Here is a 27,591-nt window from a genome sequence, read left to right as displayed (position 1 = left end):
TAATCGAGGCGCCGACGTCCTCCGGCTTCTTTGACCGTCACCCTTCTCTTTATCGTCAGCCCTTCGTCAAAAGTCACTTTGCTTAGCTCATCTTGTCTTCTAGCTCTGGAGAGAATCTTTGACCAGATCCTGCCGACAGGCTCTCCTTTCCGGTATCTTCTTTACCGGATTCCGGTATACCCCTCTTGGGGATACCGGCTTAGCTCCACTTAGCTAAACTCTTAACCTCAGGCTCCGGTATAAACATTAAACCGGTATCTTGATGGCACAGGCCATCCGGTTTGGCATGCCTTTGGCATACCGGGGGTTATTCCCCCAACATTAGTCCCCGAAGCTGGTATAGCCTGGAGGATTCTATCCTACGGTGCCATGCCAGGTTCTCATTTTCCTCGGATACCGGTTTAAGTACTCATGTCATGAGCCTAGTTCCGGCACCTTTACCCTTGTTCTTTTTCTTCTCTTTGCAAAGCTCGTTCCGGCATCTCTATTGTCCGGTTTCATGTGTCTTTATTGCTTCCTCGGCGAAGTCGAGAATATCTCGGGCCCCGCGCCTGACGAGACATGCGCACTGTGACTGACGCGCCAGTGTCAGGGGTCACTTCCCTTCGACTCCCGCGCGCTCATTTAATGCACCGCAGCTGATCCCACTACCTCTTCGCGATCCCGTGTGCGCCTCCGTGTGGCTCCGCGTTTCTTCGCGTGTACTCCCTCGCCACGTGGCGGCCCAAGGCGCGAACCGTCGTGGGCCGCGAGGCGAACCGCCGCGGCCCAGCGGTTCCCTGCCCACTTTCTTTCTCTTATATAAACGCAACCGCCCGTTCCTCTTCATCTTCTTCGCATTCTCCTCCTTCGCGCATAGAGCTCCAAGCCTTTGCGCCACCGCCGTTCTCCGTTCGCCGTCGCTCGTTCAAGCTTCGGCGCCCGGCGAGCTCACGCCGCGCCCCCGTTGGACTTCGCCGTGCGGAGATCTTCGGCAGCAACTCTGTCGTGTCCGCTGCATTCGCGTTTCTTCGCGAGCTTTTCCGCCTCGCCGCCGACGGTGCTCTCCGGCGGCCGCAGGTCCGCTCCGCCGCCAGCCAACGACTCCTTCAGCGACTCCGCCGCTTAAGGTAGGTACCAATCTTGCTTCACTTGTCCTCTGGTTGCTTTCCAGATCTTGGGTGTTTGGTGTTCTTATTTCCTCTTTTTCCTTGGTTTTCTTCTTACTCGTAGATCTTCACGCGGGGTCCAAGTCTGGGATTCTTGTTTTTTCGCTTCTCTTCGCAATGTCTGGCGAGGAGTCCACCTCTGCATCTTCTTCTCCCCTTTCTCTCAAGCGCCGTAGACCCTCTCCCGGCGAATCCACGGCCTCTGATCCGATGGAAACCGATTCCGGCAATCGGCAAGAATCCGGTAGCCACCAAGAGTCCGGTGGCCCCTAGAATCCGGTAGCTTTAGCCAAGCTTCCGGTAGCGCAACCTCCAGCAGCTCCAGCCAATCTTCCGGCGAGGAGCCTTCCCCAATCACCCGCGGAGCCTGGATGGGTTCCGAGTGTCACTCGAGTTCGAAATTGATTGGTTATACCGGTCTCGACGGATTCCGGAAGGAGTTTCTTGCCGGATTCCGGATGACGAAATCGAACCGGATCCGGAAGATGACGAATACGTTGTCTTTCTAGCTCACTTTGAGCGTGGCTTCGGCCTTCCTGCGCTCTCCCTTTTTCCGCTCCTTCTTAGATTTTTACAAACTCCAACCTCACCACCTTCCCGGCAACGCCATTTTCTACCTCTCTTGCTACGCCACCTTCATGGAGGCCTACATCGGCATCCGTCCCACTCGTGAGACGTTTGCTCGCTTCTTTGCTCTTCGGATTAACTCCGTTCAGGGCAAGGATATTCCTAAACCCAAGCCTCCCGTTCAGTGCGGGTCTTGCATTATCGGCTCCCGTCAAGGGAGCCCCTTTTTTAAGTTTTCCGGCCTCGAATCTTGCCGGTTGTGGCAAGGGACTTTCTTCTACGTGAAGAACACCGGCCGCGCCGATCTCATCGATCTTCCTCCCTTCGAAGCGGGGCCTCCCAGCAGGACCAACTGGGGCTACAACCCGAAGTCTGATCATGCCGAAACCAGCCGGGTGGTACGCTTCTTGGCTTCTTTGAAGAAGGAGACCAACATCTGCTCGGATGACATCATCCGTACTTTTATTTCGCGCCGGGTGCTTCCTCTGCAACGCCGCGCGCATAGGATGAGCGAGATGTATGGCCCAGGAGATCCTACCAAGATCACAGGCCGTCCTCTCAGCAAGAGGGATGTTGTTCGCAAGGCTAGCAGCATTTGCCAAGCTGCTATGCCATCTCGATTGGGCATGGGGCCTTCTTCCCCTCAGCACTGATAATCCTCCGACCCAAGAAGTAAGGGATTATGCGACTGGGGTTGTTCTTGGCCGGTAGCTTTTTGCTTTTGCTAACTTTCTTTTTCCATGTTTCAGGCCAAGGACCGCTTCCCCCTTATTGAAGCAGAGCGGCGAGGACCTTGCCGGAAACGCGCCTTCGACTCCTTCGACCCGGATCCTTACGTCTTCTGGAAAGACTTGAAGATGGGCAAGACCCCGGCAGCGCGCCTTGGCCGGTCTCCGCCGGAGCCAACCGGGTCCGCTGACGACTTGGTCACGCTTGAGGTATTTTCTTTTCCGGTTTCTTTTACCTTTCCGCTATCGCTTTCCTGCGAACTGCTTCTTAGCCAAATCTTGTTCATAGATCCATGAGCGCGTGCCGCCCTCGCGCGCCGAGGCCGGCTCCGAGTTTGTGGACAAGCTCATGGCCCAGGGCCAAAAGAAGAAGCAGCCGGCATCTGATGCCGGCGGCAGCCAGGCCCCTCCCTCCAAGCGCTTCCGGACGGAGCCCCTGGGGGAAAAGCAGGTGGGCATGCGTCGCTACGCGCGCAAAGCGATGCCAACCTCTTCCGGGTAAGTTACTTATTTTCCGGTTGGCCTTTTCTTCGTCAAGTTCTTTTTCCGGTTTCCCTTTTCCAACCGTTTTTCTTTCTTTTCTCAGCCCTGCGCTCAAGCTTGGCCCAAGGCCATCGGGCTTTTCCATAGGACTTCAACCCCTCCTCCTCGCTCAAGCCCGGCACCACCTGGTGCCGGCAACATCTCTGCCTCCCTTTCGGGGGGCACAACAAGTTCGGGGCGTGCGGCCCCTTCACCGTCAGATCACCGCACGGAGGAGGATTCTTCCTTCCCTCCAGAAACCCAAGACACCGGCGCCAGCAACATCGGCGCCGGCGAAGAAGAAACCGCCGGGCGGGCGGAGCCTCGAGCTCCTCCCGTCCTTGAAAAAACAACAACTTCCGCGCCGGAATCTTCCGCGCCGGAAGGTTCTAAAATGGGTGATGCACCCAGCGCTCCTCCGTCTCCACGCACCATCCTCATGCCTCCGCCAGACGCTTCTCGCGCCAAGCCCCTTGGGGCCGCTTCTACGGCGCCGCCGTCCAAGGCCTCCAAGCTGATCAAGGGGAAGGCGACGGCCTCTTCCGGCGGCCAGCAGCCCTTGGCGCTGCACGTCGCCAAGGCCGCCAAAGATGCCGCCACGAAAGCCACCGGCCTCCTTGGCCGCATCACGGAGTTCAAGCGCCAAGGCCGAGACCTGGGGCATCTTCTGCCCTATGCCCAGAAGTGGAACGCCGCGGACATAACCCCGGCGACCCGCGGCTTGGGCAAGGACCGGCTGCCGGCTCCTGATCCGGCTGGGGACCGGTCGTCTGAGGAGCACTTCATGCGGCTCCGCAATGCCGTGAAAGAGCTTGATAGCGCGTGGTACGATGCCACGACCAACTTGATGGTATGTTTTTCTAATTTGTTTCAATCTTTATCGGTTTCTTCGTTTCCGGCTTTGTTTATCTTTTCTTTGACTTCATGCCGGTTTCTCCTTTGTCTACCTTCCAAGTCCCCGAGTTTTGTGGTGAGAGCGCAGCTCTTAGCGCAAAACTTTTCTTAAAATCTTAGCGTGAAACCGGCACTCGCCGATCCCCGAGTTTCGGGTCAAATACTTTCTTCTTAGCTTAGAAATAACCTTGAAAATTTAGCGCAAAACCGCACGCGCCGATCCCGAGTTTCGGGTTAAGAACCTTGTTCTTAGCGCAGAACTTTAGCTTAAAAACTTAGCGCAAAACCGGCACTGCCAGTCCCCGAGTTTCGGGTTAAGAACCTTGTTCTTAGCGCAAAACTTTAGCTTAAAAACTTAGCGCAAAACCGGCACTGCCAGTCCCCGAGTTTCGGGTTAAGAACCTTGTTCTTAGCGCAAAACTTTAGCTTAAAAACTTAGCGCAAAACCGGCACTGCCAGTCCCCGAGTTTCGGGTTAAGAACCTTGTTCTTAGCGCAAAACTTTAGCTTAAAAACTTAGCGCAAAACCGGCACCGCCGATCCCGAGTTTCGGGTTAAGAACCTTGTTCTTAGCGCAAAACTTTAGCTTAAAAACTTAGCGCAAAACCGGCACCGCCGATCCCGAGTTTCGGGTTAAGAACCTTGTTCTTAGCGCAAAACTTAGCTAAACTTAGCGTGAAACTTTACTAACCTCTTTTTTCTTGAACAGCTCACGGCTGACGCTCGGAAGGCCCTCTTCGAGGAGCTCTTATGGGAGCATCTGGAGCTCGCTGAGGCACATAACAAGTGCCAATGTACATCTTTGTTTTGCCGGCGTCTTTCTTACCGGAAACCTTTCCTTCTCTAACATTCTTAATTTCTGCTTGACAGTGATCCCGGAAGCTTCCATCGATGCTCTCAAGGAGCAGCTGGCCACCGCCCAACGTATAGCTTCTTTCCTTTCTCCTGTTAACTTGATTCTCTTCTCATGTTTATTAGCATGACCTTGTTAACATCTTCTGTTCCGAATTGCAGTGGAGAAGGATCAGCTCGTCCGGCAGCACAAGGAGGAGCTGGACACCCTCAAGGCCAGCCACCGGGAGCTCAAAGCCCAGCTCATCCAACTGGGGCTTGATCATGCCAAGGCCTTCAAAGTCGCTGCAGCTGACGCTGCGGCCAAGATGGAGGAGGCACTAGAGGACGCCAGCAACGCCAACATGGTGCTGCTGGCTGAGCTGGAGGAGGCTGCCAAGTCCCGGAAGGCTGCCGAGGAGAAGGCCGCGCGGCTGGAGGAGGAGCATAAGGAATGCGATCAGCTAATCCTCGCGTACCGACGCCCTCGCCCATCGTAAGTTCTTTTATTTTACACTTTGACCTACTCGTATATAAGCCTTTTTTCCTCCGATCTCGTTTTCTTCCGGTTATCTTTCCTTCCGGTCTTTTTTCTTTCCGGTCTCTTTTCCTTGACCTTTTTCTTTCTTTACACAGGCCTCTTTCCGGACTCCCAGGGGTACGCTGTCAAGAAGGTGGACGTGCGCCGCAAGGACCAAGGCCGAGCGGATCTTACCGTGCCATGGACGCCCAACGACCATCTGGTCGCGCTTAACGCGCGGGTGTCCCACATGCGCGCCATAGACCGCAACCTATCGGACATCCCTGATGTGGCTACCCAGCTCTTCAGGACCTTATGGCCTGGCGAAGAGGTGCCGGACACCTTCTCCCTCATCAGCGATCGTCTTAAGGGCGCCGGCAGGAGGATCCGCGAGTGGCAGTGCTCTGCTGCCCGCGCTGGCGCGGACTCCGCCCTCCGCGTTGCCTGCTCCTGGTACCCGGAGCTCAATCTGGATGCCCTCACCGGCGTGCGTGAAGACGCAGAAACCGATCTGGACCCGATCCTCTCCGCTAAGCGGCAGGATCGCGCGTACCGCATCGCGGAGTATGCCGACATGCGCACCTTCATCCCTCCCCCCTCCGGCGTCGAGGACTATCTCGACGAGGAGGAGGATGAAGCCGAAGACGAGGTCTCGGACGATGCCGATGCCGGCGACTGCTCCTCCCGAAGCCCCCGCTGCGTGATTACTCTCTTTGAAGTGTTTGCCCGCTATCCGTTTGTTGGTCCCGCTTATCTTTGAAACAATGTTCGTTAAATTCTGCCCGGAATGCCGGGGTCTATGATGTAAAACTTTAAACCTGCTTTTGGTTGTGGTACAACATTTTCCGCCGGTGAGTTATGCCGGTAGCTAATTATCTTAAGTTCGTTTTAGCACATTTGCTTTTGGTTTTGCTTTTATCTTGTACTCGCAAAGATTTCTCAATTGTCTCCGCATCCAATTTGATGCATACTTGGTTCTTTTGCCTTGGCTCGCCTGCCTTCTCTCGGGCGTTCTTTGGCATATGAGCACAAGGTTCTTTCACCAAACAAGCATCTTCTTGAACTTAGAAATAACTTTGAAATTTTGCAAAAAACCGGTTTAACCGGGGTTAGTTAAATTTTCCGGATTGTTCTTTCCTCGCTCTCCCTTTTCGCAGCTTCATGTGCTTATCTCCTACCGGTTTATCTTGCTTGCCATGAAGCCGGTTTGCGGACAACAGCAGAGTCGAAGACTCCGGTAGGATTTAGCACACTACTAAACCGGAAAGAAAAAACGTTCAATAAGCAACCGGTGAACCGAAAAAATAGACAAGTTACATGCAACTTAAGTTGGGGTAGTCCCCGAGACTCATTTGAGGTTCCGACATCTTTTATTCATAGCATATAAGGTACAAAAAGGAACTTCTTACACCACCACTTCAAGAGTAGAAAGGACGCAACATGAGCTATGTTCCATGGACGCTTGCTCTCCTCTCCGGACTTGTCCGCCTTTCCTTTTTTCCACTCCTCGTGCATCAATCAGGTAGTATGCATCATTGTGAAGCACCTTGCTTACAATGAAGGGACCTTCCCAAGGTGGCAAGAGCTTATGCCGGCCTTCGGCTGCGCTGCACTAGGCGAAGCACAAGATCTCCTTCCCGGAAAACTCTTGGATTGACTTTCCGGTCATGATAGCGTCTTAGGTTTTGCCGATAAATGGCTGTTCTTGCCAACGCTAGCTCTCTTGCTTCTTCTAGCAAGTCCACATCATTTTCTCTGGCCTCTTTGACCTCTTGCTCAGTATAGAGCTGTACCCTTGGTGAATCATGGATGATGTCGGTTGGTATCACCGCTTCTGCTCCATAAACCATGAAGAAGGGAGTGTATCCGGTAGACCGGTTTGGGGTTGTTCTTATGCTCCACAACACTGATGGTATCTCATCAAGCCAACACCCCGGTGCTCTTTCCACTGCGTCAATGAGTCTGGGTTTGATACCGGAGAGTACCAAAGCATTCATTCTTTCCACTTGGCCGTTGCCTTGTGGGTGTGCCACCGAGCACAAATCCAACCGGATATTCTTATCCTCACGGAACCTTTTGAACTCCCCTTGAGCAAAGTTGGTTCCATTGTCGGTGATGATGCTCGTGCGGGTATCCATACCGCAAGATGATATCCTTCAAGAATTTCACAGCTCGTATGCCCATCACACTTTGCGATAGGTTTTACTTCTAGCCATTTGGTGAACTTATCCACCATGACCAAGATGTGAGTCATGCTTGCTCCTTGCGGTCTTGAATGGGCCAACCATGTCCAGGCACCAAACGGCAAATGGCCATGTCAGCGGTATTGTCTTTAAACCGGACGCTGGGGTATGATTTTGCTTGGCGTACCTCTGGCACCCGTTGCATTTTCTTACCAAATCTTCAGCGTTCTCCAAAGCAGTGGGCCAATAGAACCCATGCCGGAATACTTTTGCTACTAGCGCCCTTGACGAAGCATGATGCCCACATTCTCCTTGGTGAATTTCCTCAAGCATTTCTTTCCCTTCCTCCGGTTCCACACATCTTTGAAGGACACCGGTAACGCTTCTCTTGTACACCTCACCATTGATGAATGTGTATGCTTTGGACCTTCTTTGGATTCTCCTTGATTCATTTTCGTCAGCCGGCAAGGTGCCGTTGATCAGGAATTCCTTAATAGGTTTAACCCATGATGGTATCTCTCGAACCAAAAACACCGGTGCATCTATCTCCATGCTATCCACCAAGCATCGTTTCTTCCGATATAGGCACGGCAGCTCCCGAGCTTGCCGGAACAGGTCCCCGGGTTCGCCGGAGCAGTCCCCGGTTCCCTCCATCGATATCCATTGGCACAATGTGTGATTCCGGAACAAAAATTGATTCCGACTCGGGACTTGGCTTGATTGATGGTACTCTCAGTGTGCGCCGAGCTATCCCGGGAGGAATTTCTTGTCGGGATGAGCCTATCTTGGACAAAGCATCCGCAGCTTCATTTTCTCGCACGCGGTACATGGTGAAACTCACAACCTTCGAAGAATCCGGCAATCTTTTGCACGTGAAACCGGTACGAGGCCATGTTGGCATCTTTTGCATCCCAATCTCTGGAACACTGCTGTACCACAAGATCTGAATCTCCGTAGCAAATGATCCGGTGCGCACCGATTTCTTTTGCGACCTTAAGCCCATGGATGAAGGCTTCATACTCAGCGACATTGTTTGATGCCCTGAAATGCACTTGTAAAACATACCGGAGATGATCTCCCCTTGGTGAGGTTAGCACCACACCGGCACCTAGGCCCTCCTTGAGCTTGGATCCATCGAAGTGCATCTTCCAGTATTCCAGTCTTTGATCCGGGGGCTTGTATTGCATTTCCGCCCAATCGACCAAAAAATCAGCTAAAGCTTGCGACTTAATGGCGTCTCTTCTTTCGTACTCCGGAACATACGGTGATATCCGTATTGCCCATTTAGCAATCCTGCCGCTGGCGTCTTTGTTGCACATGATATCGGAGATGGGTGCCTCACTCACCACCTTCATAGGATGTTCCTCGAAGTAGTGCTTGAGCTTGGTGGCGGCCATAAACACGCCATAGGTCATTTTCTGGAAGTGCGGGTAGTTCTGCTTTGAGAGGGAGAGCACCTCGCTCAGGTAGTATACCGGCCTCTGGACGGTTTTTCCTTCCTCTTCTCTTTCTACTACCACAACAACACTCACGACCCGGTTGGTTGCTGCTATGTATAGCAACATTGGTTCTCTTTCCAACGGTGAAGCCAGTATTGGCGCGGTAGCTAACATCGTTTTCAGCTCTTTGAATGCTGCGTCTGCTTGAGGGGTCCAGACAAACTTATCGGATTTTCTCATTAAGGCGTACAGCGGCAAGGCCTTTTCTCCTAACCTGCTTATGAACCGGCTTAGCGATGCTAAGCTTCCGGTAAACTTTTGTATGTCCTTCAGATCCTGTGGTACCGTCATTCTCTCAATTGCCCGGATCTTTACCGGATTGACCTCAATGCCTCGGCTCGAGACAAGGAAACCCAGCAGCTTGCCGGCAGGAACACCGAAGGTACATTTTGCCGGATTGAGTTTCATCCGGAACCTCCTTAGGTTATCAAACGTTTGCCGGATATCATCGATTAGGGTATCTTTTACCTTAGTTTTTATCACGATGTCATCCACATACACCTGCACATTCTTTCCGATTTGATCAAACAAGCATTTTTGCATACAGCGCTGGTACGTTGCACCGGCGTTGCGCAAACCAAAAGGCATAGTGATATAGCAGTAAGCCCCGTGCGGGGTAATGAACGCAGTTTTTATTTGATCTTCCTTTTTCAGGGGAATTTGGTGGAAACCGGAATAGGCATCCAGGAAAGACAACAACTCACACCCAGCAGTGGAATCAATCACTTGATCGATCCGTGGTAAAGGAAAAGGATCTCTTGGGCAAGCCTTGTTCAGGTTGGTGTAGTCGATGCACATACGCCACACCTTCGGAGCTTTTGCCTCCAGGTTCTCATCTTTTTTCTTTTCAACCATTACCGGATTGGCCAGCCACTCTGTGTGCGTGACCTCCACAATGAATTTGGCAACAAGCAGTTTGGTTACCTCTTCTCCTATGATCTTTCTTCTATCTTCAGCGAACCGGCGCAAAGGTTGTCGCACCGGCTTGGCATCTTTCCGAACGTTCAAGGAGTGCTCAGCCAGCTCCCTCGGAACACCTACCAAGTCTTCAGTTGACCAGGCAAAGATATTCCGATTCTCACGGAGGAAGCTGACGAGCGCGCTTTCCTATGCTTGGTCAAGGCCGGCACCGATACGAACGGTGCGCTCTGGGTAGGCCGGATCCAGCACAATATCCTTTGTCTCATTTGTTGGCTTGAATGCCGGAGCACTCAGACTTGCACTCATTGCCGCTAAGCTCAACTGTGAGGACTGAGCCAACGCAACAGCTGTTTGCATCCTTTTCTTTTCCTCCGCGATTACCAGCGATTCCGCTAGGTTCGATCCGGCAGACGCCGTTTCCAGCGAGACCTTGTAGTTTCCCACCACAGTTAGTGGTCCACGAGGTCCCGGCATCTTCATCTTGAGATACGCCGTGTGGGTTGAGGCCATGAAGGCCGCCAGCGCCGGTCTCCCCAGCAAAGCATGGTACGGACTATCTAAGTCCACCACCTCAAACTCCAGATTTTCCACCCGGCAATTGTCACGTCCTCCAAATGCCACGTCCACCCGGACCTTTCCTATCGGGGCACAGGACAAGCCAGGAACAATCCCGTGGAACGTTGTGCGCGTTGGCTGAAGCATGTTTTCTGTTATGCCCAGCGTATGCATGGTATGCTTGTACATGATGTTGATGCTACTGCCATTGTCTATCAGCACTTTGCTGAACTTCACTCGAGTTTGTGGCCCTTTCATGATTGGGTCCACAACAAGAGCATATCCACCCGGACTCGGCATGATCTTGGGGTGATCCTTGATCGACCAAGCAATTTCTGGTTGGACCACTCGCATGTATTTGGGCACTGCTGGCATCACGGCATTTACTTCCATGGAGCGATGATGTAGACTTTGCCTGTCTGTTGGCTCAGTGACAAAAACAACACAGCATACATGTGGGTCTTCATAAACATTCCGGCCTAAAGGTGGCGGTGGAGGTAGTTGGTTATCATCTTGCTCCACCCGGTTAACCTCGTCGGTACCGCTGCCGGTTTGGCTGCACTGGTAAAGCGTTCGGCCCGGTAAGCGGTGGTGGAGGCGGTAGCTGCTGCTGCCGCGGCATGTCCGGCGGTGGCATCATTGCATTGCCTCCTCGCCCTTGGGCATCTTTTACCGCCCCCTTTTCCATCAAGTACTTGGTCCAGGTACAATCCTTCGTCAGATGGTTCGACGGGTGTGCCGGATTCGGTGTGTGCCATCGGCATGGTTGGTCCATGGCAGCTTCCATGGTGTACTTTGCGGGTTCTCGCCGGCTTTCTTTTGGACCCGGGGTTTCTTTTCCACCCATCGTTTCTTTGGACCCGCCCATGGCTGCGATCCGGTTCTCTCGCCTCCGGCTGCCGCCGGCATCGAGTTTTCCCGCACAGCAGAGCAACTTGCCGCGGACCGTACCTCCGATCCGGAAAATCTTCCCTCCTCTTGTTGTTCCGGTTGTCCCGGTGTTGCTCTTGGCGTAGCTGTTCCGGTTCAGGTTGCATTGCCGGCTGCGTTGGGTCTCCCAACGCATAGTTATCCGCCACACGTATCATCTCTGCCAACGTTGTCGGCATGTTCCGCCGCAGCCTTTGCCACAACGGCGAACCTCTTTTGCACCCACCGCTGAACCAAGCAATGGCCTGCGCCTCGATTACTCCTTCGCAAGAGTTCCTTATGGTGTTCCACCGGGCCGGATAACCCCGGTCTGTTTCATTCGGGCGCCGTGCACACGGAGCAAGTTGTCGCGGCCTGTTTGGCCTCTGATAGGTGCTGCTGAAATTGCTCACAAAAGCCTCCTCAAAATCCAGCCAGCCATTTATGCTCCCCGCCGGCAGGTTGTTTAGCCAGATTCTCGCAGGGCCTACCAGGTAGGACGGTATGATTCTTACCGCCCAACGCCGGTTCACTCCACCACCAGCCACGTACACCGCTGTGACATAGTCTGCCAGCCAATCTTCCGGCTTGGTTGTGCCATCGTACGTTCTTGTGTCCCGAGGCAGCTGAAAATTGCGCACGGGTGGTTTTTCTCTCATGATCCTTGGGCCAAAGCACTTTGGACCTGGAGGACCTTCCTCCTCGATCATTTCTGACAAGTACACTCTGTCCAGACGGTGCCTCGCGTCCCGTTCCGGTAAGTATCTTTCTCCCAAGCGTTCCCCCAACGGGTTCCGGTATGCTGCCGGTCTTGTAGAATCGGCTTCATCGTAACGTTCTGGTGCCGCGGCCCTTGCCTGCCGGTACCTTGGTGGAGGCATCTCTTCCTCTTCATCGTACGCTGCCCTTGCAGCCGGATAGTTTTGCCCGGTTTCGTGTCTACCGGCATGATTGTTTCCGGCATAACCTTCCTTGGCGTAGCCCCGCTCTGCCCCTTGGCTTTTTCTACCGGCATCGTGTTGCTCGGCTTTCTGCTTACCGGCAAGGACCGGATCATACACAGTCATCTGCCGTGCGTTCATTTCTTTTTCTCTTCTTCTGTCCGGATGGGGGGACGAGGCCTGCCCATGGGACTTGCTTCCGGCATTCTTTGTTGAACGCGCGGATTTCGAGGCTATAGCCTTGTTCAGCTTAACCAGCTGCTCAGCGTTCGCTGCTCTACGGCATCTAGCAGCTCTCGACACGCTCTTGTTGTTTTGCCGCAGCCTCTCCAAGTAAGCGAGTCACACGGATCTACGAGCAGCCTTAGCAGCTTTTATGGTTTTATCCGGACTACTCGTACTTAGGTTTTTCCACGATGCTAACGAATGCTCGAGGTACTCTTGCCGGTAAGAATCTCTTTGCGCAAATCCTGATCTAGATTGCGAGCTTTAAGCCGGTTTTCCGGTATCCTAGCGGCATGAGCGCTGACAGAAGCAAAGCCATGGGCAGCGTTATACTCACGTACGGTTAGGTTCAGCTCGCGCTGTGCCCTGACGACGTCTTTGCCGCTCTCGAGTATCTTCTGGCGCTGTGCCTCCAGCTCCGCCTGAGCCGCCGCCGGATCGACGTTCTGCGCGATGGGGGTGGCGAGGACGTTCATCGCCGCCTGGAGCGGTGTTGCCGGTGGCGCGGATGATGCTCCTGCTGCGCCTGCATTGCGCTCCAGCGGTGGCTTAGCCGCACGGGTCGACACCGCGCGACCAGCATCTTCCCCTGCGACCTCCTTTCCTGCACCAGCCACACCGGTCATCATTACCTCGACGCTGCCGGCGGTGCGACCAGCACAGAGCCATCTTGGCGGGTCCGGTGCTACCAGCACCGGCGAGAGGCACTGGCGGACGGGGACGGTGCCGAAGTAGATGCGGTGGCTGCCGAACTCGATGACGCGGCCGTTCTTGGGGAAGATGCCGCCGTTGGCGAAGCAGCCCGCGTTGTCGTTGATGAAACCGATGGAGTAGAAGCTCTGCACAAGCGCGGACACCGTCCGTTCGCCGGCGAACTCGAGGAGGCCCGCCCGAATGTGTACTCCAGCATGCGCCACTTCATGCCCCACGGTGGGCGCCAACCGTCGTCGTGGTGAACGAGCGAGATGCCATAGGATGGCTTAAGTTGGGGCCGAATGGACGTATGAGGATTGGGGGAGGGTTTGCGATTAGATGGGAAGAACTTCCGGATGCTTTCCTCAAGAACACAACCAAAGGCCGGTATGCAAGAAGAGAGACAAGAGGAAGAACTCTTTACTAGATCGCTAGCTTCATTGACCTCAACATGGTTACAAGTTTCTCAGTACACAGATCTCTCTATCGTCTCGCTACGTGCCCGTGAAGAAGGGCTGCCCCCTCTCCTTATATAGGGGAGAGGGTGGCTTACACTGGAAGAAACCCTAATAGCATCTTTGACTAGACAAACTACTTTACAAAGCTACTTTAATCATAGATGACACCGGAGTCCTCTTTAATCAGGGACGCTGACGTCTTCCGGCTTCTTTGACCGTCATCCTTCTCTTTATCGTCGACCCTTCGTCAAAAGTCACTTTGCTTAGCTCATCTTGTCTTCTAGCTCGGAGAGAATCTTTGACCGAGTCCCGCCGACAGGCTCTCCTTTCCGGTATCTTCTTTACCGGATTCCGGTATACCCCTCTTGGGGATACCGGCTTAGCTCCACTTAGCTAAACTCTTAACCTCAGGCTCCGGTATAAACATTAAACCGGTATCTTGATGGCACAGGCCATCCGGTTTGGCATGCCTTTGGCATACCGGGGGTTATTCCCCCAACAATTCTCCTGGGATATAAATTGTTGAAGCAACCATAGTAGTTCCATCTAAGAAAGTGTTATCACCAGATTTTAACCGGATCAAGAGATGGGCCGTAATTGAGATGGGCTTGGAGGATATACACGTGGAGTGTCTCTGAATCGACCTCGTGCGAGAATTTGGGCTATATTGCATGTGTATCTGTACAGTATGATAGATCGCATCTTAGTTTAGAATTAAGAGATAGAGTTTAGCTCGTACACGGTTAGGTGTATTCTAAAGATAGAAAGTCCCCGGACTATAAATATGTATCTAGGGTTATTGAGAAAGGAGGACGATCACGTTCACAACAAACACAATCTAGGCGCATCGCCACCCCTTGTTTCGAGGGTTTCTTCCGGGTAAGCATCATGCTGCCTAGATCGCATCTTGCGATCTAGGCAGTATAGGTTTATTCGTTATCTGGTGTTGCTCGTACCGAAGCCTTGTTGATGGCGAGTAACACTACTTATCGTAGATGTTTTGGGGCTTGCATCGTTGTTCTTCTGATATGCTTGCTTAGCTATGCTGCCCCTCGATATCTAGCCGCCCTTACACCTATCTTAGGTGTAAGGGCGGCATCTTGCTTCGTCTTTATTTAGTAGATTTGATCTGTTATAGTTGCTCCTTGTTTTTCAAGGATTAGTTTGATATCCGTATGGTTAGGCCTTGCAAACGGGTTGAACGATCCAGTAGTGCGTAAGGTATGGTTTGCCGATCCTAGAAGGGATGTTCCGGGAATCGACTCCGTGTTGGTTTTTAGGCCTCTTTTAGGGTTAGTTTTCCATCATCTTTCGTATCTGCTAGGCTCAACTACGTGTAGGATGTTCCGGTTATACGGTGAAAACCCTAAACTGTCGTAGATCGATTTAGCTTGATGTTAATGAAGCGGGATACCCATGTTATTGCAAGATCTAATATGAACCATGGGTCAATCGGCTCTTTGAGCCGATGAGCGAGGTAACTCGAGAGCCGATCGAGGCTCATTTAATGTTTACGTGTCTACCATGCGGGAAACTAATCGAAGCGATCCAAAACCTTCCCGACCGGGTATAGGTCGGGTGGCACGCCCTTGCGACCGTCGGGACGTGTGCCGAGCATTGCGGGCCGTCGCCCGAGGGACCAGGGCCCACCAAGCGATCTCGGGAGCCTCCCGGCTCTTCGTGTTGCTCGTCGCTGCTCGCCGGTGGGTTTTGGCAGGCAACAGAAAGTAAAATAGAAGTGTTATATCCTGGTTGATCAAGACAATGCCTGATCATAGAAATGAGAAACCATTCCATGAGAGATAATTTAGGAAGCCAAAACTTGATCAATATAAATTGAGTGATGATCATAAACCCTAAGAACTTGAGGTAAAGATATCAAGAACAAGTGGATCATGTTTAACCATGATCATGCTCTTGAGTTAAGTGAGGATAAGTTAAATCCTAATAGGATTAGTAGATGTTATTCACCACATGAAATCATAGGGAGGTAACTAGTAAGCAACCTTAGGCTTGTATCCCAATCTTAACTTGTGAACCACTTGGTGATCATAAGTAGAATTCTACCACATATACAATCCACTTATTCTTCACCTAAGAAACCTAAGAAAACCTTAGAGTCAAACTCTATACTTTATATGGTGAGCAACCATTCATCATTCTAACCAAAGTTAACTATAAAAAACACCATAGCTACTTTAGTTACTTAAATAATAGATTAAGGATATATAATAAGTCCATTGGTATCAAATATAATCAATTCTCAGATCCTTAATAACTAAATGAGAATAATAACAATGAAGCAAGTAACCATCTTATTTTAGTTAGGGGGGAATTAAACCCTAGCAAGTGCAATATGATGACATCTCAATTCTATAAACTAGAATTATATCTCAACCCTAGTTTATACATCACTATGGTAATCATAATATAAACCCAGACCATAATTGAGATTCAAACCATGTGTCCTTAGGTAAATAGCATTTGAACCCTAGCTAATGGTTCATTAATCAAATGCTATGTTTCTATTATAAAACAAAAGAGCCACCTAATGCTAAGTCCTATAATTAAACCCATGTGGGGTTAACAACCATTTAACTTTGTAACCAAGATAAACCATGATGGAAACAATATCTACTTAGATACTTTCAAAGATAATGATAGTGTTAACCTTAAAAGGGGTTATAATAGTAGTTATAAAACCCTAATAAGTTGGTGCTCACATAAAATCATATGTAAGTCATCCACTTCTCAAATGGAAATCAAGTCTTAATAATAACCTCTAAAATACTTTGAGTTGAAATTATCAACTCTAATAAATCATAACAGAATTGATTCACAAGAAAAAGGAAATTAAAAATGAGAATATAAACTCATACCTATTTGCTATTTTGAATAAACCCACAAGAATGAAATATAATCAAATATAAAATATTTGTTTAGAATAAAGAATAGTGTAATAGTCATGGCACTATATCTTAATTCAGTTAACATAACAAGAAACCTGCAAATAAAATTTGAATTCAAATCAGATTCAAATAGAAAATAAAAAACAGAAAATAGAAAAAACAGAAAAGAGGAGAAAAAGCATACCTGGACCTTACCTGGTCATGGCAGCCCACCAACAGCCCAGCAAGAGCTAGCCCAGCACGGCCTAGCCTGGCCCGAGATACCCCTTTCGTCTAAATACCAGAGAGGAGGTCATCCTCATCCTCTCCTCACGCATGGAGGGCAGCACGACGACGTGCTCGCCTTCTCCTCGTCGCTGGCAGCACCTCCTCGTCCGAGCGCATGACGAGGCACACTCTCGAACCCTATAAGTACCCTGGACGACGACCTATCTCCTTTTCCCTCTCTCCTCTGCTCAATTTTCCCCAAACCGAAACCCTACCCAAGCCGGTCATCGACCATCGCCGCCGTTCGGAGCATTCCCTGGAACCGCCGTTGGTTCCAACGTCACCGCCACCCTCGACATGCCCAGCCTACGGGAGGAATCGAGCTGAGAAGCCCCGGAGTGTCGCCGTCGAGCTCGTTCTCTCCGTCGGCCGGAGCAGTCGATTCCGGCGATCTAGAGCTCCTCCGACCATGCCGTCGCCTCCACTCTGCTCGCGGTGAGCCACTGAGTCTCCCGAGCACCTTAGCTCCCCCTAGTTTCCTTTGCATCATCGTTGCACCGTTTGCCTGTGAGCGCCGCCGTCGGGCATCACCACCGCCGCCGCTCCGGCAACCATTAGGGGGCGGCGCCACCACCAGTCCGTTTGTCTTGACGCCCTCGATCGATTGAGCCTAAGCACAGCCTCGCGCGAACCCGGACTCGCCGGCGACGACCACCACTGCCGCCGATGATGCACATGGTTGCCACATCGGCACCATGTGGCAGCCAGCGTGGCTTAGCCCCACCAGTCAGTGACTGTGTGGGTAGAGTCACCGGGTGCACTTAGTTATTTTGTTTAAATTTAATTCCAGAAAATTGCTGCAACTTCAAATAAATCTAGAAAAATCATAATAGCTCAGAAAAATAAATATAAGATATCAAAATTCTTATAAAGATAAACTCTATCCAATAAAAATATAAAATGAAATTTTTATTTTTAATAAAAATTCCAATATTTATTACTTGTTATTTAAGCCTTTAATTTTAATTCTAATTCAATTAAAATTCAATAATTAGTAAAAATTTCCAAAAATTAAATAAAAACCAGTAAATAAATAAAGAAAACATTAAAAACTAATTTTCTTTATTTGTTATTTTGTTAAATCTTTATTAGTGGAAGTTTAAACCCTAAATAACAATTACCTTAATTATTAATTCATTAAAAACAATAAAATGTCAAATCCAACATTTTTTTTATTTCAAAATTATTAATAACTCCAATTTTCTTAATGAAGTTATTAATCCAAGAATTATAGGGTAACTAGAAAACCCTAGTTCCATATGGAAGAAAAACAGGAATTCATCATTTCATGTGTAATCCTAAACCCTAGATTCATTTAGAAACCTAGCTTTATTATTACATGAGAACCTTAACTTGCCTCTAACCTAAACCCTAGGTTAGAAGTTATGATCATGATACTTTCCTTTCAAACATAGAACCATAATAGCAACTAAATAATTGCCATGACCACATAAAATGTAAGAACCCTATCACTAGATAATTGCTATGCTATGTTCTCATCTAAATAAAACTTGTTGATCTAGTAGGATCAACCAAGTGTAAACCCTAGATCCTATTACCAAAGCCATCATCCTTATTCATTCCTATTTAGCATCACACCAATGTGATGAACCTCATGAACAATTATACCAAATCTTGAGCATTACCTAACCATATTCCACTAAACCCTACTAGTGTTGGATACTTATCCACCATCCTATTTAGGAGCCAATTATTCCTTACTTAATAGAACCAACAGTAAAACCTAGACGACCTCAACCCTAATTGATATACTTCTTATTATTTAAGAAGTATGTTCTTCAAAAGTTATTCTTTTGAAGTAAATAAAGAATCATCATCAACCCTGCTTATAAGGACCTATAAACCCTAGCTAGCTATCACCAACAAGATGAACCAATCTTGATAGCAACATTGTATGAATAATTGCTTAGGATGCCTAGGCTTAATTCAACCTTACAAGCCCTTGGCGTTGATGAATCCAACTAGGTTATGATCCATCTAATACTTACTACAGAAACTAGATGAACCCATAGTCAACCATAGAACCCCACCAATCTAGTTATCATACTTGTTCTTTATTCAAGAACATGTTCTTCAAAAGTTATTCTTTTTAAATATATAATAAGTAATCATCAACCATGCAATATTAGACTTAAAAATTGACAACTGCTCTTTACTTATTATACAACTACTATTCCTGGGTGTGTATGATTATTACTATGCATTTTACCACCTGCTTATGATTCTAAAACAACACAACCCTGAATAAGAACCTTGTTTGTGAATCACTCTAAAAGTGCAACACACCCTGTACCAATCATTATAACTCACTGATCCTAAATCATCGGGGTTAGGTCACGCTTAGAACGATTGCATCTCATACTTATGCATTATTGCATCCTTGCCAATCTTTTAAACATCGTCCTTACCGGACGATGATGCTATTTCAGAATTTGGAGTTATTACGTATCAAAGACTTTGACTGCATAATCTTGCAGTCAAGAAATGCAAGTTCATCGCTTGCTCATGTCATTTGAGTATTTTTACCAAATTACTTGCAAAGTACTATACTTATCACTCTTGCATAAAAATCAAAAATACTATTTTCATAACTATGAATATGACTATGTGGTGGGCAATGGAACCATGGTATGTGTTGATATGGTGGAGGTTCCATTGCAAGGGTTTATATCCATCTAGGATTAAACAACAAATGTCGTCCAGTGATTCTTGTGTCGTAATACCCGTGTTAACCATAAGATCTGGAGTGGGACGGACTAGTCAATCGTATTTCCACCTCTTGTACATCAACGGACGCGCTTTACCGTAGTACACTTGTAATCCAAAGGGGCAAGCGGTGAGGCTGGGGAGTCCTAAGTCCCCACGGCATAGTCCGTAGTACACTTGTCGCCCGAGGAGCAAGCGGTGAGGCTGGGGAGTCCTAAGTCCCCACGGTATTGCGGTCTATGATGGGTTGCAGCTACCGGCGAAGGAGTTTGGTTCGATCCCAAACTGTTGTCGTGGTCGGGGTCCACCCTAAAATGGGAATAATGGGACCGGCGAGGACCCAGGGTCGGGGTTTGCAACAAAGGGTGGGTGTGCGAGGTAGCGGAGGAATATGATTGGCTATGACCTTATACCGGGCCTCACACCAAAGGAAGTGTGGACGAGAACTAGACTCGGTTGGCACCAAGGTTAAGATCTCTTATGGGTAAAGCAACACACCTCTGCAGAGTGTAATGAATCGTGACCGGTCACTCCTCGTTCCGGGTTTTGGAGCTGCGAACGCTGCCGGAAAGGAACTCCATGAAGTTCTAGTAAACCGGTGAAGGCCGACGGACATAGTTCTTCCGAATAAAAGCAACCTTTTGAAGAAATGATTATGAAAACCTGCATTGGTATTGGACTTTACGGTCTAATGCCGTAGCTAGTGCATTAAACACCTCTTTCCTATAATGAACTTGTTGAGTACGCTCGTACTCATCCCACTCTTAAATCCCCTGCTTAGATATGGAAGCATCGAAGGAGGATCTACAATGCAACTCGAAGACCGAGGAGTCAACAACTACTTCACGGGACATGATCTGTCAGAAAAGTCAGATACCACATACAACAAGGAGAAAACCTAGATTAACAATAGAAAGGAACTAGCTTCCTAAACCTAGCTCCTATTTAGCTAGAATCTATTCATAGCCTCTGTAGCTAGTTAAATACTCTACAAATAGAGTTCGTGTTAGGACTAGACTACGAGTCGTTCTTCTGGAGTTTATTTGCAGTTTTACCTCATTGTATAGTAGGAGGCTGTGATGATCTTATGTAACTGAGTCTATGTGTAATTCTATAGACATGCCTTGGACCCGCATATGTTTCTGTTGTACCACTCTGAGCGATATAATACTAGTGGAACAGTGTTTCATTGGTGTTATATCAGACTTGCATACTACACCATGCAGTGGTATGCCGGGTCACCACAGCAATTTGGGAGGGGGGGCTTGCTGTAGAGAATGCGGCGGAGAGAGGAGCCGTACCGATTATGCCTAATGCTCCCAATGCAGGACTGGTGGAAGTGAAGGGAGAACTGAAGAAAATGAACAAGCAGTTAAGGAAGCTGATCGAGTTGAAGAAGCAAGCTAATCTGATGGTCTGGTTGTTTTTTCGTTGTATAATTGCGATCGGATTCTTATCATTGCTCACCAGGCGCTAGAAGTTGTTACAAGGGATACCTTGTTACAAATCCATTATTCAGTTACATGTACTTGTAGTTGTTTTCATAGTTAGTGTGTGCATTCACTGAAATTACCAACTATATTGGAATGCTAAAGGAAGTTGATAATTGTTAGAGGGGTGACAAATAATCCCAATGATTTATTCACCGAAATCCCCCAAATATGCCAAAACTATATCTCCTAAAAGAAAAGGAAAGCGAAAGATAGTTGATAATTGTTAGAGGGGTGACAATAATGCATTCACCGAAATCCGCAAATATGTATGCCTCATGTTTATACTAAAATTATACCACTTTTGGGCTGTTTCAAATTACCAAAACTATATTCCAAAACTATATCCCCTAAAAGAAAAGAAAAGCGAAAGATAGTTGATAATTGTTAGAGGGGTGACAATAATGCATTCACCGAAATCCGCAAATATGTATGCCTCATGTTTATACCAAAATTATACCACTTTTGGGCCGTTTCAAATTACCAAAACTATATGCCAAAACTATATCCCCTAAAAGAAAAGGAAAGCGAAAGATAGTTGATAATTGTTAGAGGGGTGACAATAATGCATTCACCGAAATCCGCAAATATGTATGTCTCATGTTTGTACCAAAATTATACCACTTTTGGGCCGTTTCAAATTATCGAAACTATATCCCAAACTATATCCCCTAAAAGAAAAGGAAAGCGAAAGATAATTGATAATTGTTAGAGGGGTGACAATAATGCATCCACCGACAGAGAGAGAGAGAGAGAGAGGTGGCCACGAAGAGAGAGAGAGGTGTGGCCACGAAGAGACGGGGAGGGGTATACTGCCCGGGGTATACTGCCCGTTAGATCAGTTGATCAACGGTTCGTGGAGTCGATCCGTGTGACAACGGCTCAACCAATCAGGATAAGTTTGGGCTTCTGAGAGAATTTGTGACAGAACTTGAGGGCAAAACTGAGTAGTACTAACAATCCAAGGGCACATAAATCGTAAATAGACTAAGGGATTCAAACAAAAAGAATTACAAAATGAAAAGTGCGTGTTTTGTACAATATAATTCATATTGGGCTACATCAAATTATTTGCAATTCAAATATACATCAGTGTGACAATTATGTCATTATTTAGACAAACTATGTTTTTGGGGAAGATGTTTTGCAAAGGGGTTTGAGTGGAAAACCATGCATCTTCATAGCTACACTAGTGATTCTGAGAAGTGGCAATTTGGGGTAAAACTTGATTTGTATATGTTTGTTAAGGTTTTCTAGGTGGCGAGTTTGCGTAGGAAGACTCCATGAGTAGGTGCCACTATGTTTTTATTTTTTGGATTTTTTTGCGCATGAAATGACTCAATTAGATATGTTAATCTCATTTGTTGACTCTCTGTTGACCAGCTACTTGAGGGTAAAACTGAGTATATTGCACTTGCCAGTCTAAGTACTCGAGGGGAAAACTGAGTATAGATAAAAAATTGTATAAGCCCCGAGGTTATAACTGAGTACACCAAACGTCCCAGGGTTAGACTCGTGTCGCGGTGCACGCTGCATCCGTGCATAGCGGACGCGTGTTGCGGTACACGCCACCTTCGTCTTTATAGAGCCCCTCTTTCTCTCCCTCGACGCACGTTCTCACTGCAACCGCCTCTCCTGTCCCATCATCTTCTCCACAACCGAAGAAAAAACCCCGAAGTAAACTGCCGCCGATGGACAAGAATGAGATGCCCATTGCCGACGCATCGGCCACCGGCGCATCGGCCGCTGCCCCCGTCCAGGCCCCTGTCGCTGCTTCCAACGTAGCAGCCGGCGCATGGGCCGCTGCCCCCGTCCAGGCCCTTTCGCTGCTTCCAACGTAGCAGCCGGCGCATCAGCCACCGGCGCATCGGCCGCCGCCACCGTCCAGGCCCCCGTCGCTTGGGACCCGTACGAACCAGTGCCGTACGTCGCGCTGGAGAACCCCTATGACACCAGCATCGTCGATGACGAGTCGGAGGTAACCCTTTGCTCCCTTGTTCTTATCCCATTTCAATCCTTTTGTGTTAGATCTAGCGTTATTAGGGTTCGTCTGTTCCTAGTTCAATCCATTTGTGTTAGATCTTGCGTTATTAGGGTGCGTGTGTTCCTAGTTCAATCCTTTTGTGTTAGATCTTGCGTTATTAGTGCTTGTGATTTGCTTTTGTTTAAGATTTGTGCCGATGATGATGAATATTTGGGCACAAATTGATTCGAGGTTTGGTCGGTAAACAATTGGTGCGTACAAATTTGTTGTGCATGATCTTTGGTTTATCGACTCAAATCCCGGATATAAGTGTGTCCAATGTAATTGAGGCTACCTCTTTTTTCGAGCCCATATTATCATGCATGATCTTTGTTCACTCTCTGTTCCATCATCGTTGCAATTGACTCCGTGTTTTTTGCACGATCTTTGGTGCTACGTGACAGGTGCAGAGCAGCGACGTCGACAGCGACGACGAGTCCTTCCGCACCAAGACTCGTCACGTCCTTAGGAGGCTGCAGTCCGGCCATTACGATGGCCCCTTTGCTCGAGGTGCCCCTTCTGCAACAGGAAGCTCCGCGCCACCGACTTCAACTGCGTTGTGAACCATGCTGAATCCATTGGCAGATGCGGCGCTAGAGTTGGAACGACGGTGAACGTGCATGCGTTCATGGCCAAACACGAAGCACTTGAGATTCACCTGCGCAGCCTCCAGGCGAGTCACAGGCGCAACCTAGAGGCGTTGAACATACCTACTGCACTCTCTGTATGTGACTGCTCTATCTGTAGAGCAGCTTAAATTCATGTAAAATATAGCTTATGTTGTAGGGTTCTATCGGTACTACTTGTTGGATCCGTCGTGAATATATCTATGCTATGTTGGTCTGTTTGTATGCAGCTTATCCTATATTTTTTTTGGATTTGTGCCCTAGATTTCCTACCTGATTGAGTAAAAACGAAGGCATAAAGAAATGAATGGCGTTAAAAAACAGAAGGAGAAGCTGCTCTAGGTTTGCTACCAATTTGGACTATCAAATATGAATGAGATCGAGCGAGAGAGAGGATAAAGGTACATTGAAAACTGCTAATCTGGGCGAAAGAGACAGAAACCACTCGTGCCCACGTCCCGGACCCACACGGCTCCACACGCTACGGCTCCACACGCTACGGCCCCACACGCTATGGCCACACAAACATGATCTCGTCCTGTCCCACGCGGTTCCTTCCTACCAGCCCCACACGACGCGACCCCACAAACGACACGACCCCACTCGTCAGCACGGAACGACCAACTTAACGGATTCCTTCCGTCCGAGCTCCTTCTGCGGGTTTTAGACAAAATCTTAGGAAAAACTGAGGAAAAACTAAAAACTGTGGAAAACTGAGCACAACTAAAGAGCCGAGGAAGGGCACGAAAATAGAAAGCCCCTTCATTATTAGTGGTCGCTCGTCCTCGTGCTGCCGAACGAACCCACCAGTAGGCAAGAGTCCACCAGGCTGTCGTTCCAGGTCGGGTTCGGTCCCGTCTCCACTACCGCGCGTCCGGTCCGTCCCCACTCACTCCCACTCCCCACTCCCCTCTTTAACCCCCGCACCGCCGCGCCGTGCCGCCGACACCCCACCGCCACCTCGCCCCGCCCCGCATCTCGGCCCAACCAGCCACCTCCTCGCGCTGCGATGGCCGGCGGGTCCCTGTCGTCTTCTTCGTGGGCCCCGAGCCCCGCGGCGGTGATGGCGCTGGTGGCGCTGCTCGGGCTCGGCCTCGCCGGCTACATCGTCGGCCCGCCGCTCTACTGGCACGTCGCCGAGGCGCTCGGCCGCTCCACGGGGGCCTGCCCCGCCTGCCTCTGCGACTGCGACGCGCTCCCGCTGCTCTCGCTGCCAGAAGGTACTCTGCTGTCGGTGCCCCCCAACCTACCCAGATCCCCTTAACCCACCGTTGGGCATGGCCCTTCTTTGCCGCGCTTTCTCGCCGTGCAATTTTTCTCTGCACAGAGCGCAACTCATGTGTAGCTGCGGGGCACTGCGTTCTGCTGTGGACGAGGCACGATAAGACTACTGTGGATAGGCTAAGAACTTAGCACGATATGCAGAGTACGAAATCTGTAGATTCTTGTGGGCTGCTCTAACCTGTGATTTGGATGTCCTAGCAAACATGCATAGATTAGCTTCCTCGATTTGTTCAACGCATACATGCATCTTAATTTCCATGGCTGGACCTGTCCTGACGGAATGATTATGAGAGTAAGAGTACCTGAAATTTGGGGGGTAACCAAGATTTTTCGGTTTATTCAGACGCCGAGCATAGATAGGTTCAGGTTGTACCGTTGTGTCGGGACTATGTATGGTAACACAACAAGATAGAGTTGAAACTTGCAAGTGTAGCTCACATGATACAAAAATGTTGATGCCTATCTTGCATTGGTGCTATTACATATGAGCATTGCAATTTTTATGTTGAAGTTCTACCTACGATGGCTTCCTTTGCTCCTGCATTTGTAATTTGACGCATTAATGCAACTCTCACTCTCTCAGATTGACTATAGGAGATGAAATGTTCATGATAGATGAAAGCATCTGTTGATATTTGCATTAGTCATGACTGTCACATGTCCTGAATTTACTCACAGATGTCTAGTTGCTATTCATGGAAATCATTTGTTATACTAGTAACCTCTGTTTTTTCCTCCCCATTTACAGTAAGCGCAGGCTTTGATGTCATTGTAATTTTGAAGTATCTTATCCAGTTGAACATGGAAAATTATTATGTTTACCTCTCATTTACTCCTCTGTCCCATAATATACTCCTCTGTTTTATCTGCACAAATTGCATAGTACCCCTTTCATGTCATACTTGTTTTATCTGCACAAATTGCATACTACTCCTCAGCCCCGTAATATAAGATGTTATTAGGACAATATATTATTGGACAGAGTATATTGGCCTAATAACATCTTATTATTATGGGGCAGTCGGGCAGAGGGAGTATCTTAGAAGCATTGTCTTGTCAGTAAACGTAGGCAGTTTCCTACGTATATCCGTATCATAAGCAATTGAACATGAAAAATGAAGCATCCACCGGCCTATATTCCATGCAATATTTTGCAATCGTAAGGTGATTCTTTAACTGTTTACGGTTGATTCTGATGCTTTCAGACTGCGCCAAACAATTCAAAGGGGTTAGTGGTCGCGCTTCTTCTGAAGAAACAGAGAAGAGCTTCACAGAGCAACTGATAGAAGAACTGAAGCAGAGAGAGGAGGAAGCAACTGAAGCTCAGCAAGAAGCTGATGTGAAATTGCTTGAGGCCAAAAAACTAGCTTCTCAGTATCAAAAGGAGGCTGACAAATGCAGCTCAGGAATGAATACATGTGAAGAAGCTAGGGAAAAGTCAGCAGACTCACTGCTCGGTCAAAAGAAATTGACTGCTCTGTGGGAGGAAAGGGCTCGGGAGCTAGGATGGAAACCTGGGAATGTCAAAACACACCAGAATCTGTAATGAGTACACTGGCGTATGATCATGGATACAGCATGCCAAGCAACAGAGATCTCATGAGAAAGACCCTTGTACAACACTCGGTGATGGAGGAAACAAAAGGGTTCCATTTCTGGTGACCTCTAACTGTGCGCCACCATGACATTCCTTGTCGATAGTTAAATTATATTGGGTTTGTAGTATATACATCTAGACCATTTTGTGGCCATTAATGTTAAAATGGCCATAGAAGGACATTCATCATCTGTAAATCCTAAAGGGATTGTCACTTTCTTTGTTGTTGTCTATAAAATGATGGTAATTAAGAAGGAATTTCCATTAAGTTGTACCAACTTGTTGACTGGATAGTTGTTTGCTGAGTTGTGACATTCTCTTTTCCCAGATTCTCTCAATAGTATTACTTGAAAAAAGAAGGTAGTGCAGTCGAGATTTACTTGAGATGATATTTTAGTGAAGTGGTTACCGAAGACACCGTCAGAGAAGGGGGTGATACTCCCGATCGCAGACTACTCCAAACTCTGGTCATTATGTTTTGGTGACAATCAACATAGATGTGATAACAAATTCCCTTCCTCGAAGCATGATGGTGAGGAAAGAAAAGGGTTACACTTATAGTCTCTATCACACTTTACGCTGTCATGAACTTCATTGTCCATATTTATTTATTTATTTTTATCAAGTTCGTAGTATACTTCCATAGCTTGATGTAACCATTATGCTAAAATGGTCACAAATCAGTTTATGCTTTCAAAATCTCATGTTTTGCTAATCTAAATGGAATCCATACATCCAATATTTCTTCAAAAATATGCATACGTACCTGTATGAGAATTTAAAAATTATACAAATATGCCCACAATAAATGAAATAACTGCTGCCAGCTGTTGGAACATGGGAAGAATTTCAACCTTTAAATAGACTTTTTATATGCTCTCCACGATGGCACACTTCTTATATAAGCAATTGTTTTGGTGCTATGTCTTCCTCCTGAATTGTAATTGTACACTAACAATATTGCTCTAGGTTGTTGATTGGAAATTGTACGAAGTCTTAGGAATGGTAGGCAATGGGAGCACTCGCAAAAGTTTCACCCGAAGCATTTGTTTGCACAAAGTTCTATGCATGGCAC

At 48.3% G+C, this 27,591-nt stretch overlaps 1 protein-coding gene across 1 annotated transcript; it reads left to right on the top strand.

Moving 5' to 3' along the window:
* Positions 1-24,644: 24,644 nt before the first annotated feature.
* Positions 24,645-26,794, top strand: LOC124700711. Its single transcript, XM_047232800.1, has 2 exons — positions 24,645-24,855; positions 26,125-26,794. Exons 1-2 carry the CDS (start codon positions 24,645-24,647, stop codon positions 26,463-26,465), a joined length of 552 nt encoding a protein of 183 aa, XP_047088756.1. The 3' UTR covers positions 26,466-26,794.
* The last annotated feature ends 797 nt before the right edge of the window (positions 26,795-27,591 follow it).

The sequence above is a fragment of the Lolium rigidum genome, chromosome 3 (assembly GCF_022539505.1).
Source record: "Lolium rigidum isolate FL_2022 chromosome 3, APGP_CSIRO_Lrig_0.1, whole genome shotgun sequence".
NCBI lineage: Eukaryota > Viridiplantae > Streptophyta > Magnoliopsida > Poales > Poaceae > Lolium > Lolium rigidum.
Note: the sequence above shows the minus strand (reverse complement) of the source record. Positions and strands in the feature narration are given on the sequence as shown.

Coding starts and splice junctions, on each gene's coding strand:
- LOC124700711 (XM_047232800.1), top strand. CDS start 24,645: ATGGCCGGCGGGTCCCTGTCGTCTTCTTCGTGGGCCCCGAGCCCCGCG. Junction 24,856..26,124: donor GCTGCTCTCGCTGCCAGAAG/GTACTCTGCTGT, acceptor TGATGCTTTCAG/ACTGCGCCAAACAATTCAAA.